The 15175-nt window shown below is 39.6% G+C and overlaps 1 protein-coding gene across 3 annotated transcripts in view; it reads right to left on the bottom strand.

The window, feature by feature from the left end:
- Positions 1 to 15175, bottom strand: part of TBC1D5 (TBC1 domain family member 5) — a 475979-nt gene that overhangs the window by 171895 nt on the left and 288909 nt on the right. For all 3 annotated transcript variants that reach the window (XM_075827228.1, XM_075827227.1, XM_075827229.1), the window contains 4 exons: positions 12513 to 12601; positions 10742 to 10792; positions 8838 to 8907; positions 6521 to 6693 (listed from right to left, as the gene is read on the bottom strand). In XM_075827228.1, coding sequence (XP_075683343.1) covers positions 6521 to 6693; positions 8838 to 8907; positions 10742 to 10792; positions 12513 to 12601 — 383 coding nt within the window. The remainder of the gene's footprint in view (positions 1 to 6520; positions 6694 to 8837; positions 8908 to 10741; positions 10793 to 12512; positions 12602 to 15175) is intronic.

Here is a 15175-nt window from a genome sequence, read left to right as displayed (position 1 = left end):
TTTTCTCATTTTCACAAGGGATAAAGGAGAAAGAAAAACCACCAATTTTTGTAAAGCAATTTTTCCTGAGTATGGAAATACCCCACATGTGGTCATACATTTTTTCATTAGAAATTAATTAACCCTTTCAGGACTGATCCATTTTTTGCTTTCTTATTTTCGTTTTTCACTCTCCGCCTTCCAAGACGCATAACTTTTTTTATTTTTCCCTCAATAGAGCGGTGTGAGGGTTTATTTCTTGCGGGTGGAGTTGTTGTTTCTAATGACACTATTTAAAGTACCATAAATTGTGCTGGGAAACTGAAAAAAAAATGTTGCGGGCAGAAATTGGAAAAAAATCTGATTCCATTTTTTGGGGGTTTAGTTTTTACAGCTTTCGCCGTGAGGTAACAAAAGAAAACGTTACTTTATTCTGCGGCTCAATACAATTACGGTGATACCAAATTTATATAGTTTTTTTTATATTATACTACTTTTACAAAGAAAAATCTAATTGTTAAAATAAAAATTGTTTTGTTTCACCACATTCTGAGAGCCGTAACTTTTTTATTTTTCGGTTGATTGAGCGGTGGGAGGTCTTATTTTGGCGGGACGAGCTGTAGTTTTTATTGGTACCATTTTTTGGTACATAAAAAGTGATCGAAAAGTTGTATTACATTTTTTTTGAGAGCTAAAGTGACAAAATAAACAGCGATTTTGGCGGTTTAAATTATTTAAGTTTTTTTACGGTGTTCCCCGTGCGAGTTAAATAATGGTATATTGTAATAGTTCGGCCCTTTACGGATGTAGCGATACCAATTTTGTTTATTTTTTGACATTACTTTAGAAGAAAAATGGGGATTTTTTTTTTTCTCACTACTAAAAACTAAAAATTCTTCTACACATTTTATTAGTCCCCTTAGGGGACTTGAACCAGCGATCATTGGATACAATATACTGCAATACTAATGTATGTGCAGTATATTGTTATTTTTACAGGCTTCTGTAACAGCACGATCGCTGTTCCTGTCCGTTAATCCCGGGTGTCAGCTGTAATACACAGCTGACACCCGCAGTGTATGGAGCGGGCTCAGCACGTGAGCCCGCTCCATACATCAACCCCCGCACCATGATGTGCAATTAAGTCATAGTGCGAAAAGGGGTTAATGCGCAGCGGATGGTTCAAAGTGAATATTTAAATTTTCCACTGATATGCCATTTTAGTGCATAATATGTTGTGCCCAGTTTGTGCCACTCAAGACAAATACCTCATAAAACGTTAAGCGGGTTCTCCCGGGTATGGCGATGCCATATATGTGGGCGCAAACTGCTGTTTGGATACGCTGCAGGGGTCAGAAGGGAGCACCATTTTGCTAATGGAGCGCAGATTTTGCTTGGTAATAGTTCTGTTTGGGGTTTTACTGGTGTTTCAGTTTATAATGTGGGGGCATGTGTAATCTGTGCGGAGTACAACAGGGCATAATAAGAGGATATAATAATGCGGTAAATAAATAATAATTCATAGATATGTGGCCGGTGTCGCACTGATAAATGGCGCCCGATCTTATCCGCTTTTTGAACACTCTGCACATTTTGCATCGCCATATTCTGAGAGCCAGAACTTCTTCATTTTTCTCTACCGGAGCTGTGCGAGGGCTTATTTGCTGCGGGACAATCTGTAGTTTTCATTGGTACCATTTTGGGGTACATGCGATTTTTTGATCACATTTTATTTCACTTTTTGGCAAGCCGGGTAACCAAAAACAAGCAATTCTGACAATGCTTTTTGTTTATTTTTTGCGGCGTTCACCATGCGCTATAAATGACAATTTTTAACTTTATTTGCAGGTCGATACGATTACGGCGATACCATATGTATATAGGTTTCTATATGTTTTGCAGCGTTTGCGCAAAAAAAACCCACTTTTTTATAAAATAATTTATTTTCTGTGTCACCATATTCTGAGAGCCATAACTTTTTTATTTTTTAGTAAAAAAAAAGCTGTGTAAGGGCTTGTTTTTTGCGGGATAGGTTGTAGTTTTTATCGGTACTATTTTCGGGTGCATGCAACTTTTTGATCACTTTTTATTCTCTATTTTGGGAGGGGTGGTGACAAAAAAATAGTAATTCTGGTGTAGTTTTTTATTGTTTTTTTTGGGGGTGTTCATCGTGCGGGAAAAATAACATTATAGTTTTATAGTTGGGGTCGTTACGAATGCGGTGATACCAGATACGTGTACTTTTTTTTTTTTAACGTGTTCATTTTTTTCCTATTATCATTTTTTGTTTATATAACTTCTAACTTTTATTTTTACACTTTTTTTAAAACATTTTTATTACCTTTTTTTTTACTTGTCCCACTAGGGGATATTTAGACTTGCAGCTTTGATTACCTACGTAGTGTAATGTATTCGAACGGTCATTGTGACGTGACAGTTACACTGACAGGAAGCCTAGGAGGACCAGCCGGAGGCTGCTCCTCTGAGACTTCCGTACATGGCAACCTGGAGGCCATTGTCTGGCCTCCGATTGTCACGACAAGCATCGGCAGCCCCCACAATCACTTCGTGGGGGCTGCCGATGTGCTTCAAACCCCTTAAATGCGGCGATCGCAATCGGTCGCCGCATTTATGGGGTTAATTGCCGAAGGTCCGCTGACCGGCAAGACCGGAGTGTCAGCTGTCGGGGACACATGACCTCCTGGTTCCCGGACAGTTATGACAGTGTGCGCCGGGAACCGCTCCGCAACTGTACGTCCTAGTGCGGGAAGCAAACCCTCTCCAGAACGTAGAGTTGCGGCGCAGCGCGGGAAGAGGTTAAAAAAGATGCAATAAAAAAAAGTAAAAAAATTTATTATAGAAAAAGGTCAGGTTTTTTACAAAGAATGAAAATATTTAGTATAAAATAAATTTTCTTGTTTATACATTAAATAAAAAAACTTTTTAGCTATCATTAATAGTAAAAAAAAAGGAGAAACTCACTTTTTTATTTATCTACGCTACAAAAAAATTGCACAGTAATTTATATGTATCCCCATTCCCAGTAAGACCATTTATCACCTATCCATAAGAGAAGTGATGAATATATGATTGCTGGGGGTCCCCTCTGTTGTTTCCAGCAGTACCCTGTTTCTGGCAGTACCATTGACATTGAATAGAGCGGATGTTGAGATATGAAGAAAAGTAAGGAAGGACATATCTGTACTTGTGTGAACAGGGCCCTGCAAGGCATAGATCCCCTTTAAGAAATATTTAACACCTTAATCTAGGCATAAAATACTGAAGATATAAGTCAAAATTACATGTGAAATGTGCAACTCAGGAGCAGGATAATATTTTATCCACCTAAGTCTTTAAACAGGATTTAAACTTCCCTAAGGTCAATGCAACTGGAATGTCGAATACCTTCGCCCTCCTTGCATTAAGTTCACTCTATTAATAGCAGACTTATTTTTCATCAATAATATCCATTAAGGAGCACTGAAGACCTGGTAATAAATCATACTGGCATATAACCTGAACAGCTCAGGTAATTTTACAGTGTGAATTCCCATGCCCATTAGAGGGATGCCAATTCCTTCCTGGTTTGCTTTATATATTGCAGCACTGTTAGAAAATGGATTACAACACAGAGGAATTTATCATTCTTTAAATGGGATCTAAACATATAAAATGCCCCGAATGTACAGAAAGATAAAGGTAATAGTTAATCTGCAGAAAATAGTAAAGAGTATTTGAAGAAGAGAGACATTCCCTTCATCCGCCATCTGATAACCTGGCACCGGTTTCCAGCGCTGCAATATAATGCAGAATTTCAAAAGGCGAGAAGCAGAAAGCTGAACAGGGAGCAACAATAAGGAAATTCCCCCTGGATAAAATATCAAAAAACAAATAGCAATAGATAATAAATAAATATTTTATTTTGGGCATTCCTCATGAAGGTTCTCTAGACACAAGTGGGTTTTAAATATTTTTTTGTGATATACAAATAAGCAAGAATATCTTAAAAATCCGGCACTAGTATCCGTTGATGTATGATTAAAGGAGTTTTACTATAATGGAAAGGGAAAACGCTAAACCTCAATTATACAGTAAAGTTATTCTGGTACTACTGGTACTGGTCCAGCCTGTTACAGAAATGTTAGTTAGGTATAGTGAGCAAAGTGAAATATGAATACTTATTTTTTTAAGAATTTGAGCCATATAGTTTTGTATGAACCAAAAAGAATGCTGTAGGGTGGCACAGTGTAAAGAATTCTATATCACAAGCGTGTTTAGCTCACCATGTTGACCTCCAAACCTGGATCATAATCACATATGGAAAAGTGAGTGTCACTCCTAACATTGGCTTAATCCTAATATCATGTTTTATTCACCCATGGTGGACAGGCAACGTTTCCACTCTACCATAAAGTAATTTTCATGCTTGAAAATGACTCTATGGTAGAGTCTAAATATTATCTGTCCACCATGGGTGAATAAAACGTGATATTTGGATTAAGCCAATGTTTTAAGTGCCGCTCTCTCATTGCCACATGTGGTTGTGAATGAACCAGTTTTCAACCATTTCCCCACGAACATGGAAGTACAGTCCAAGGCCACATGCATACGACCATACCGTATTCTGGAAAAAATGCTAATTCAGAATAAGTACTAGTATACAGCATTTTATGGTGAACACACTATATGAAAATAAGTCAGTATGCATGGTCCCGCATGATAACATGAGATCTGTATTCAGGCTCTTTACCATAAGGAACTGGTCCGGATTCTGAAAACGCTTGTGAGCCCTAATGTTCACAAGACCCATGTTAAATGTCCATACAAGTGGAGAAGCGGGATCTGGCAGGTCCCATTTTTTAGGCTATAAAACATACTTTTTAGCAAGAAAAAAAATCTTGTTAAAATGTGTGTGCGTCTTAAAGCCTTAAGTCAGGGAAGGCCAGCGACACCAGTACCTTCTGATAATTTCCTTAATGATCAGGCAGATGTGCAATCACAGCCTCAAAGTCCTCTCTGTCCCAGCAGACACTGGTTCACTCCTCCACTACCCAAGACCACAAGGGAAGCAGGCACTAACTTCTCCACTACCTTAGACCATAGGGGATGGGGGCATTAACTGCCACCATCCCTAGGTCACCAGGGATAAATGTATCAACCTCTCTACTCTTCTAGACCACCAGAGAAACAGGCATTAAACCCCCCATTACCCTAGACTAACAGCAAAAATGTACCTCTCCACTATCCTAGACAACCATAAGCAAACAGAGCATTAACCCCTCCACTAATAACTAGACTAATAGCCAGACCACCAGGGATGTGTAAACACATTTTTTTCTCATTTTCGGTTGTCTAAACTTGGGTGCGTCTTACGCCTCCTGCTCACGACCGTTGTGCCACTCTGGCCATTTTTGACGGCATCTGAGTGGCACCGGATAGTCTTCACGGGCCCATTCACTTTAGCGGGTGAATCGGGTCCGTAAAAAATGATCGGAGTCTCCGATCCGAGGAAAGATAGGAGATGTTCTATCTTTCCTCGGATCACTAACTCAGACGGCGCACACGGTCGTGTGCATGAGGCGTTATAGTCTGGTCCATCTTAAAGTCTGAAAAATACAATACATTTTCTGGTTTTCATGTTAGAACATATTATTATTATTTTATTGTTATTTACATAGATGTGAGGCTTGTGGTATGCAAGTGAGGTAAGCAGCGTAGAAATAAAAATAGTCCAGACTTAACTAGGCCGTTGTCATGGTGACAAATCCTTTGCCATCTAGTCCGGCCTGCCTGGATGACACTAAAGCCCATGTGACCGCTGCAGCCTGTGATTGACTGAAGCGGTCACATGAACTGAAACGTCATCCCAGGAGGCCGGACAGAAGGAAGAAGCAGGAAGTTCTGAGTAAGTATGATTTTTTTATTTTATTTTCCAGAGTTGCGATTTTTGCAGCGGAATCGCTGCGATTCAGCAGCAAAAGTCGCAACATTTGGCTTTCTATTGCGGGTTTTGCATTCCCATTGAATTCAGTGGGGGAAAACCCGCAACATAAAAGCAACGAAAACGCAGCATAAATTTAAATGTTGCAGATTTAAATTCCGCACCACAGGTCAATTTATGAACGTTTTTTCTGCATTTTTTCCCGCAGCGTGGGCATGATATTTTCAAAATCTCATCCACTTTGATTCTAATGTAAATGAAGTGGAATTTCCGGACAGAATTCCGTTGCGGAAATTCCACAGCATTTACACTATGTGGGAACCTGGCCTTAGACATCAGAACATGCAGAAGGGTGTAAGGTGAAACATTACTCAATGCATTATTTTGGGATTACATTCAGCAAATTAGCACATACAAAATGGTGCAACGGAGCAAAGAAAAACTTGAACTTAAATTTTCTGTGCTTGTTAACTCCTATATGGGAATGATAAATACTACCTAGATGCTAAACTCTTAATAATAAAAAACATTTGCTACATAATCTGCAAATTGTGCGGCAGGTAACGATATAAATCATTAGCCATGTTTTTTTATACTTACAATCCGTAGATCTGAGGAGCAATTTCCAGCCTGTTGAGATGCATGTAGAGCTCAATGTCGTGCTTCTTCAATAACTGGTCTTGGATGTAATTCACCTTTGTGACAATAGCAATAGAAGGCCCTATGTCTTGAGGTCTGGCAAATGGCATTGTGGAAATCATGGCATCCTTCTCCTGCAGTGAGAAAGAACAAGCTGATTACCTTGAACTGCGGGCTCTGTGAAACATAGAACTCATGGCAGCTGCTAAACTGTCTATCTGTATATGTTAGGTACATAGCTCCATTAATTCTTTACTAGGAAAATGTTGGTAATGCTTCCTAATGCCTTTTACTAAGAAGGAATCGAAAATGAAGAATGTAGTCCAGAGCTTACATTTTATATTCATTCACTTTGAATATTTTATTTTATTGCTATTTTTCTAATTTCTCTTTGGTGGTCCATGCAGAAATAAGATAAAAGTTTCCATGTTGCTGAAGGTGATCTGTACTGGACTGTACTCTGGAGCCATTAGAGCAGTCATCTCCACTCCCCTGCCATGACCAGGATCTGAAGCAGCGCTCCTCTTGTAGTTAATTCACCAGAGCCTGGAAACTGATTATAGTGTAGTCAGTTCCTCAACGTTCTGAACATGTGTGGTCTCTGCTGTTTGAGAAGCGTAGAGCTGAGCAGATTGCACTTAAAGGGAATGTGTCACTTATATATATATATATATTTTGGGGACAGCCATCTTGTCTGAGCAGACGCTCTGTTAACAGAATTCAGAGATATACTTTACTGCAGCCACATGGATCATAGGAAACAATAGTCTGTTGCTGAACCATTGACTTCTATGGGAGAGTCTTCTAGGCATGCTCTGCGACCTGTGCAGAGGTCATTGTGCAGGGAGGGTGAGGAGGGGTGCTGGGTCCATCACCTATTGTCAGTAGTGGATCCTGTGTTATCTATACATAGGTATTACCTGTCATTGTAATCCTGCCTGTGATGATAATGAGATGACTGCGGAAAAGTGATTTCTACAGAACAGGAAGGGTTGGTCTATTATTAGGCTCAGTGGCCAGAATGAGAATTGCAACCCCTTGTCTTTTTTCATCAATATAGCCATATGGGGCTTGTTCTTTGCGAGAGGAGTTGTGGTTTTTCACGGCATCATTTAATGTACTATATAATGTACTGGGAAACTGGAAAAAGATTCTTTGTGGGGTACAATGGATTCCTCCATTGCTTTTTGGGTGGTTTTGTTTTTACAGCGTTCACTGCGCAGTAAAAATTACATATCAACTTTGTTTTGCGGGTCAATACGATTACAGCGATACCAAATTTATATAGTTTCTATTTAATGTTTTACTATATATTCTCCAGATAACTGGCATTCAATCTTTCATAAATTCCCCCCTTTGTGTTTACATTTTTGACCTTTTCCAGGATCTCTGCCTGCCCTCAGAGAATAAAACATTCTTATAGAGAGGCTGGTCAAGACCTAGTCCTACTTACAGTGGATACAATTTTGTCTAGTCTAGGCAATCCTTTGTGAACTCAACAACACAGCATGGACTCCAGGTTGATACATTTTGCCTTCACTGACACATGTGATATCTATTGTCAAAAAAATAGCAAAAGTTCTTACTGTATATTAAAAATATATATTTTTTCCAACATTTTTGGCATTATTATATTTAGATTTCCAGGTTAGTAATGAACTATTGCACTTTTCACATATGCCACTGATAGGTCACAATAGGCTTACACTTCCTGTTTTGTAAAGATGAGTTTTCAGCTTTTGTTGTATACACTGGGGCAGGGGCAGCAGGATTACAAGAATTACAACTCGGTTTCCGTTATTTCTATAAAACATGATGGAGAGAGCCGCGCGTATGTGTGGCCACCTCGCCACAAAGTCCACGTCTGGAATCGGTGGCGAGCGGCAGCCACACTGAGCAGGGCGTGGGTCTGCCAACCCCCGTTCTCGATATAGGTGCAAGTCCCAGAGTTGGTTCTTACACCCATAAGACATGTATTGCATATCCCGTATATATGCCATAAATGTCTGAGATAGGAATAACCGTTTAAAGGAACAGTAAAGTAACAAACGGGCAATAGCTATTTCTCTACAGTCTGACAAAACATGTTGTTTATAAATACCACAAGATATTAATGGTTATTTATTTTTGCTTGTGGCTTACCACTAAATTGAACTGCAAGATAATGATGGTTTGGGCTAGAAAGTTAGACAAAAAAAAAATCAATAAAAGTAAAAAAAATAAAAAATATATAGAAATACAAATAGGTCCTTCCAGTGTGTTGAAATTGGTATATTACCTTGCGGGAATCATGTTCATATGTGGAAAACCAAGGTTCAGCAGTTCCCATAAGGTTTGAAAACAAGGCACTAGAATAAATAACAATATCTTTATTACTAGAGATGAAATGTGAAGTTGAATAAGTACTTTACTGAACACAGAGGTCAAAATACAACAAAGAGACTACTCCTATCAGAAAAGATACATTGTCTAACAAGCAGCACACTAGGCTAAAAAGTGTGAAATGAGGAATACAGAAAGTTTTATGATCGATCTTACTTAGGTAATGTGTCACAACCCCTTGATAACCCAATATGTCCCAAAAATGCCCCTTTATTAGGTATCCAGAGTGCAGTGAGATACAGTGATCCTGAAAGGGACTATGTTAGTTACTTTAAAGAATGGGGAAGTTTGCGTTCTAAATAAAAACTGTTTTAAAACTTGACAGCCTTAGGCCTCATGCACACGAACTTGCTTTTGCGGCCGCAATTCCCCCGAAAATCCACGGGAGAATTGTGGCCCCATCCATTTCTACGGGGCCATGCACACGACCGTAGCATAAAGAACGGACATGTCTTATTACGGCCGTGTTCTGCGGGTCAGGCTCATTGAACATAATGGACGCGGCCATGTTCATGGCACGTGATTTGCGGGCGGCTCGCGGCTAACAGTCCGCTGCCGGCCCACGCGAAAATCACGGCCGTGCACATGGCTACGGTTGTCTGCATGAACCCTTAAACCTCCAGACTCAGACTTTAAAATTAAAGGATACGTGCAATTTTTTTTTATTAATTCAATGCATCCAAAATTAAAAAAATGACTCAAACTTTGCAGAGTTTTCATTAAACATATCCAACTGTTTTGTGTCTAAAGCTTTCATGCAGCCCAAACTCCATGGTTACAGACTACAAACAAGCCCTGTGTAGTCAGATCCTGCAGTCATAGTCCTTACTATCTGTCCTCTAGTTCCTACTAATGCACTAAATGTATGCTGGTAAGATGAAGTAGAGGACGGATAGAAGGGAGTATGACTTCAGAATTAGACACCATAGTGTTCTGTTTGTTACCACGGAGCTGTAGAATTAGTAGAAATGTTCAGGGAGTGCTTTAAAGGGAATGTGTCATCAAAAAATAACCTGGTTAAATCAAGTTTTAATGTTAAACATATATTTTAAGAATTTTTGGTGATGTTTTATTCATTTTTTATTTTCCATGTCACTATCTACATTTAAAAAAAAATCCTGAAATCTTGCAGTTTTCAATCCGGCCACTGAGCCTCAAAATAGGCTGACACTTCCTGTTCTGTAGAGATCACTTCTCAGCAGTCATCTCCTTATCATCACAGGCAGGAATACAATTGAGGTAACGCCTCTGTATAGATAACACAGGATCCACCATTGACAATAGGTGACAAAAACAATTTTGAGTGAAGGGGCTGCCCCATCTGGATAACCCTTTCTTGAAAAACATAGTGTAGCATGCTGTCATCTATAACTTCAGTAAACTAGTCTGAAATGCTTGGAAGTAGTAAAAAGCAGCCTACACAGCGGATTACAGCGGGTCCAACTATTGTTGTTCCCTGTGATCAGCTGCTAACTGACAGTTGATTTCTCTTCCGCGGTATTGTACAAATACATGGCGCTCATTCCAATGTAGTACATGGATGCACAGAGTCCTCAGGGATATATTTTCTGGCTAATAGAGGAGAAATCCAAGCAGGAGACCCCGGACTATAATTTCAATATACTCTATTAGGGCATATGTAAATGGATGGTCAACATAGATCAACCCCTTTAAATGGTAATTATTTAATTCTATACAACAATATTAGAAAATAAGTGGAACATCTAACAGGGTTGCCTACAGAACAGCCTTACATACTGTACATAAAACAGTTAAGAATTACTAAGGTTTCTGACTTACTAGGCATCATGTTCCAGGTATTCAGGATTTAACAAAACTTTCATTTCTTCGCTGGAAAAAAAAAATACATATATTATTCTGCACACCATAATGTCAATACATTTTCTGATCGAAAAAAATATTTATTTTTGAGTAGTTTCTTTTAAAACATGCAACATAAAAAACAGGTTTTTCTTCTAAACACTTATGACGGTCATTAATCTTCAGGTTATTACTGAAGAACAAATGAGGTAACATTCATCAGTAGTAGAGTCATTGGCATTTATTATTGCCGGCTAAGCAAGGAACTTGCAGGAAGATTCCCAATCTGGTGCGTTCCTCCATCCCAATATGCAGTTAATTCCAATATCCTACTTCTTCTTTACTAATATAAAACTCCATCAGGATAAGATCTAGGATTCTGTATAATGAGGGTTGTCACAAGTCAGAACTGCTCCAGCTTCCCTGTGCCTTCCACTGATAGAGAGGGACCAGAGTGGTTATCAGTGAATTCTTACATGGTCCCCACATTTTTTGGAGCCTCTTTCAAGGCGTTGTCTCATCAAATCCTTTCATTTTGAAGCGGCTGCTGCAGGCGAAATGTAAGTTACTTGTTCAGATGAATGGCCAGCCATGTAATACATGGATGGCTCAAGTCCGCCAGAACAGAGCGACTCTCTGTTCTGACTTATAGTAGGGATCTCGAGTGTGGGCTCTATGACGTCCAAATGCCCTAACAGGGCCTATGGACAGGGGTTGTTTTGATGAGACAACCCCTTTAAGGCCCTGTTCACAGAGTTTTTTGGCTCGGAAACCGCTCCGCAAAACTCGTCAAAAAACGTCCGAAAATGCCTCCCATTGATTTCAATGGGAGGCGGAGGCGGTTTTTTACCGCGAGCGGACAAACCGCCTCGCGGTAAAAAGTAGCGACATGACCTATCTTGAGGCGGTTTCCGCCTCCAAAACCCCATTTCAATCAGTGGGAGATTGAAAAAAAAAAACGCCTCGACAAGTGTTTTGTCACGTTTTTGTTAAACCACTGTGCAAAAAACGACTTTTTTTTGCAGGAGGAAAATTTTCCTCCTGCAAAAAAACTCTGTGTGAACTAGCCCTAATCCTTCCAAGCATTATTTTGTTAAAAAGAGATTCACTAGTAGGCAGACAAGCTTCCAGATAGGGGCAGATAAAGAAATGTCAGGACCTATGAAAACAGTAATCCACATCTCAGCTTGTTGGGCTCTTACGTGTATGCTATGGTAGTGAAGAATAAGATTGGTTTTACTTGCCCTCAAACTCGGTTTTCAAAGGGTCGAGGCCTAATTCACATCTGCGTTAGAGGATCCATTAGGGGCCTCCATCGCAGATTCCGGCGAAAAAAACAAACAATGGCGTAGCATGCTGCGCTATTGTTTCCAGTAAAACCTCGGACATGCCGACGGAAACCCGAAGGAATCCATTAAAGTCAAAGAGTTCCGAGGGGGGTCGGTTGTCTGTGTTGTTACATGGTGCAGAACAACGGAATGCCGGATGCAGATGTGAACAGGGACTTAGGCTTAAAATGAAGTCTCTATAAATCACCGTTGTCTAGTATTCTTGACAATAAGCTGAGCCAGGCAGTGATTTCAGTATATCTTGATGTCATGTCTTCTATTGTTTAGTTAATGTTAAGCCAGGGGATGATGACTGGGCTATCCATGATATTTTAGGAATACAGTAAAGGAGCAGCCTGCTAGAAAACACCGGTGGATTCCCTGTCAAATAAGTTACCACATGTAAATGTGTATGTACCAACCTTGGCTGTGCAGCTTCACTGGCATGCATAAACGCCTGGTGATCACAATGCAGTATGAATAACATAGGCGCCAACAGTTCATGCATTCCCTGAAATCAAAGAGAAAATCATCAGTGCAGTATAAGACCTCAATAGATCCCACCAAATATTGCAGATAAAAAAAAATCAAAAAGAAGACAAAACACAGAATAAGGGTGGGTTCAGACGTGAAATTTTAATGTGAATCCGCTTCAAAATCCGCATGTAACACTTTGTTTGAAAATCTGCAGCATGCCCTGGAATGGATTCTTTTTTTTCTCACTATATGTGGAAGAGGTTTTGAAGAGCCCAGCCAAATGTATCGCCCTGCAAAAATCAGACCCAAAAGCTGCCACATCTGCATGTAGCCTAAGGCCGAGTTCACACGGGGCGTATAGGCTGCGTAAAAGCACGCAGTGTAGCCGCCCTGTGCACCGCAGAGAATTCCGGGTGAAAAAGGGCACAAAATTGTGGTGCACTTTTTCGCCCGTAATGTCCGCTGCGGAAAACTGCAGATGTTAGCCGGCCTACTAGCATCCCAGGAGGCCGCGCTGGAGGAAGAAACACAGACTCCTGGGTGAGTGTGTTTTTTTTTTTGCGGAATCGCCATAAACCGCCATAAAAAAATGCAAAAACTGCTATTTGTTGTGGGTTTTATCTCCCATTGAATTCAATGGGGAAAACCCGCAACAAATAATCAGCGTTTACATAAATACAATTGACAAGCTGCAGAATAAAACGCTGCACCGCAGGTCTATTTCTGAGTGTTTTTTCCGCTCAGTATTTACGCAGCGCGTGGATGAGATTTGTTTTATCTCATCCACTTTGCTGCTACTGTATTTACTGTGGAGTTTCCACAACGAGTGCAACGAGTTTCGTTCCGGAAAAGCCGCAGTATTTCCGGAACGTGTGAACTGACCCATAAAGTATCAATTTAGAAATACCAATTTCATGTTACTATTGATGATTGTTTGAAGATGTTGTCCTAATAAATTAAAGTTTATATGACCTTGGAAAATGTACTGTAAAAAAAAAAAAAAAAAGTAAATAAATGATAATAAAAAAACAAAAAACAAAACACTAAAATGTTTTTGTTTTTTTTCAATTGACCCGAAATTGCTCTATAGTAAAGCAAATGTTCTAGTCCTGATAGTTCATCAGCCAGAGATTGAATAGTTGGTCAGGGTAGGGGTTGAATTGCCTGAGTTTTTCGTGTATTGTATACTTGTAATACAGAACACAAACTAACGGTAGTGCTGGGTTTTCTGGCTTCTTATAATTCTCATTCTTATGTAAAACAGTTCATTAATCGTATAATGAAAAGGAACACAACTTACTCATATACAGTACTCTATGTTTGAATGTCTCATCGTGATTAAGATCCCTGCTTCCGGTCAGTGAATAGAATTATTCTTGTTTCACCCAGAGGCTTCAAATCACTCCTGATCATGTCTAACTGGCACAGTGTGGGCCTGATTAAAATAAATAGCTTTTATACGCTGTAACAAGCCGAGCATCTGTGTCAGGTGAACATGATCAGGACTAGTTTTAATTTTGATGTAAACGATAATTTTTCCATTCTCTGACAGCAAGCATAAATCTTATAAATGGTGAGGAATTCAAACACAAGGTACGGAATGTTGCATAATTTTTCAGACAACCCCTTTAAAATAAAATTTGCAAACATTTTAATCATTTTAAGAGGCTTGTTTGCCATGTTCAAAGTTTTGTATCTCTCTTGCATTCATCTACATGTACTTGTGAATTACAGGAGGCATTTCTCTTAAATTCTATTTTATATATGAATGTGCTCAGTTCAGACCATTTATTGCGAGTGGTGGGCAACTGCCCCTAACAGAGCCTCCAACGCAGATGTGTACGGGGCCTTAGGCCCTGGTAACGCTGGTGTCACGTTTTCTGTTTTTACACTCCCAATGACGTATAATGGGTCCATTAGGTTTCCATTAGCTATCCTTTTTTTTTTACTGGATAGAATAGCACACCATGCTACGCTATTCTGACCTTTAAAACGTAGTGGAATGCCGACGAAGAACTACTAAGGCTCTGTTCACATCTGCGCTAAGGTTTTCCGTTCCTCTGTTTCATCATAGGAACAGAAGAATGAAACAAAAATAGTGGCGGAGACATTTCATCACGGACACTAACACCACCCGACGGAACCAATTCATTTAATCGGGGTCCGTCAGGTTTGCGTGAGGACGTCCTGGTCTTACTGGACGAAATAGCGCAACATGCTGCGCTGTTTCTTTTGTCATTTTTCACCCAATGGAGCCTCTGACATAGATGTGAACACAGCCTAAAGTGTGACTTTTGCCTGGTAGAAGAGAATTTCCCGCAATGCTCTCGTTCTACTAGGAAACAATGCTGCGAAACAGAGGAAGAAAAGTAGAAAAAGAAAACAGAGGTAAAGTTTTGTTTGTCAACAGCCTGTAGGCTCGCAAAATTGAACCTGTTCTTTATATGCCTGTGTTCATTTAGCCCACCAAGCAGTCTTTATTAAAGCTGGAGCATCAGGCAGTCAAAGTTCATTAATACCATTTATGTAATCTATGCAGTTTCAATTAACTCAGCAAGACATTCTACTACATGATAAGAGTCTCATTAATTCAATAAAACCCCATAAC

This window comes from Rhinoderma darwinii, chromosome 5, assembly GCF_050947455.1.
Source record: "Rhinoderma darwinii isolate aRhiDar2 chromosome 5, aRhiDar2.hap1, whole genome shotgun sequence".
Taxonomy (NCBI): domain Eukaryota; kingdom Metazoa; phylum Chordata; class Amphibia; order Anura; family Rhinodermatidae; genus Rhinoderma; species Rhinoderma darwinii.
This window is presented reverse-complemented; position numbering and strand designations above follow the sequence as displayed.